Raw genomic sequence first — 1,604 nt, forward strand, 5'->3', positions numbered from 1 at the left:
ACGCCCAGGATGCGGTCTTCGACTTCACAACCTACCAGGCCCCCACAAACATGACTGTGGCAGACCTGATTAGACAACTATGCCCACAAGACGAACCAACATTGGAGGGTGTTGTACGCAAGTGTTGCCGGATCACTCTGTCGAACCCATCTGCTAATACCTCATGCGTTAGATAGCTCAATTACCAAATATAAAGACTCTGCTCTCACCTGTTCTATCTTCCAGTGCCAGTCCCTGATTGCTTGTTCTGTTTGTTTTCCCTACGCTTGATGGTGCTAGCGTCGGCTGCCTCGATCATGAGTCGCCGGTCCCTCTCTGAAATACCGTCAATCGCCTCTTGAGTTTCAATTAGCATCTTCAGGTGTTTTTTCAATTCTTCAGTTTGTTCTGCAGACGGGATCTGCACGGCGATTGGGATATCACCGCTAGAACTGCTGATGAAGGAAGGGACGTTTTCGACAGTATCTTGGTTAGCCGCATAGAAGGAGTATATCGAGCTCAATGTGTCACGGGCTTCTTTAGCTTTATCAGCGTTGCCGCTCATGATGCTGCTGGTAACAAGATGAAAGACTTCGAAATAGATATGTGGTGGGAAAGTCGTGCGGCAAGGAAGAAAGAATTTTAAGATTGAACTGGCACTTCACTGGAGATTTTGGGGACTCAACCGCATTTGGTAGTCGGCTGTCGACAGTGGTGGTTATATATACCTTTCCTGTGGATGTAAGCGGCACAAAAGCGTATGACACGAGAATGTAGGCAGCAGCATGATTCTGCATTTCCGTTTCTGCTCAGTTGCATGAAAGCTGCCTCCCCTTGCACCTTGCCTTGCAAATTCACCTTGGCGTCAACGTGGATGGCTATATTATGAATAGAAAATTTGCAAGGATCATGAGTGATCTGTCACATTGGCGCTTTGCATACGGGTCGTACGCAGCTCACCTCCGCTTCATAGATCCCGGATTGTAGAAGCAAAAGGAGAAGGAAAAGAATAAAAATAAATTCAAACTCAAATTAACTTAAAATGATCCCTAATATGGAGTGAATGGCTCGGTGTATTCTTCTTCCATGCCAAGCGAGGGTAACATCCATCAAACCAAGAACAGACACGGCCCATACACCCCGCTGGCGGCTTTTCTGCAAGACTGCAAGCTAGTTATTTGCCCAATCCCCTTGCCGCCTGATTGCTTGGCAATTGTGACCGTGGGAACCTGAAAACTAGCCCAACCCAACGTCGCCCTTTCTTGCGCTTTCAGAATACTTCTCTCACCAATTCTGCGGCTTCAACTTGGTTTGTGTCTTGGATCAGTTTTTTCAAACTCTCTTTCTTTCCTTTCAAAACTGCCCTCAACTCTTACAGTGCGACACTGAACATGGACTGGGACCATCTGGCTGAGGAGTCGTCCCGGAAGTTGTTTGCAAATTGGCTCAAACTCCTGTCACCCGCCATACCACTGACACTTGCGGGTCAACACCGCCCTGGCCATCAAGCCATCGAAGCTTCAAGTTTCACCACTGGCGCTTTTAATATATGCTGTACCGTCACCTTTGAAGATGAGTTCCGCGTGGTTGTTCGATTTCCTATTAAAGAGGTCGAAGCCGGTTTC

At 47.5% G+C, this 1,604-nt stretch overlaps 1 protein-coding gene across 1 annotated transcript in view; it reads right to left on the reverse strand.

Annotated features, from left to right (window-relative positions):
- The window catches only part of HCAG_09136 (predicted protein), a gene marked incomplete at both ends in the record, with an annotated part of 1,126 nt that extends 582 nt beyond the window's left edge, over positions 1 to 544 (reverse strand). Inside the window, 2 exons of the mRNA XM_001535881.1 lie at positions 97 to 150; positions 265 to 544. Of these exons, the coding sequence (XP_001535931.1) occupies positions 97 to 150; positions 265 to 544 (334 nt within the window). The remainder of the gene's footprint in view (positions 1 to 96; positions 151 to 264) is intronic.
- Positions 545 to 1,604: the final 1,060 nt, after the last annotated feature.

Source organism: Histoplasma capsulatum, genomic scaffold, assembly GCF_000149585.1.
Source record: "Histoplasma capsulatum NAm1 scaffold_25 genomic scaffold, whole genome shotgun sequence".
Classification (NCBI taxonomy): domain Eukaryota; kingdom Fungi; phylum Ascomycota; class Eurotiomycetes; order Onygenales; family Ajellomycetaceae; genus Histoplasma; species Histoplasma mississippiense.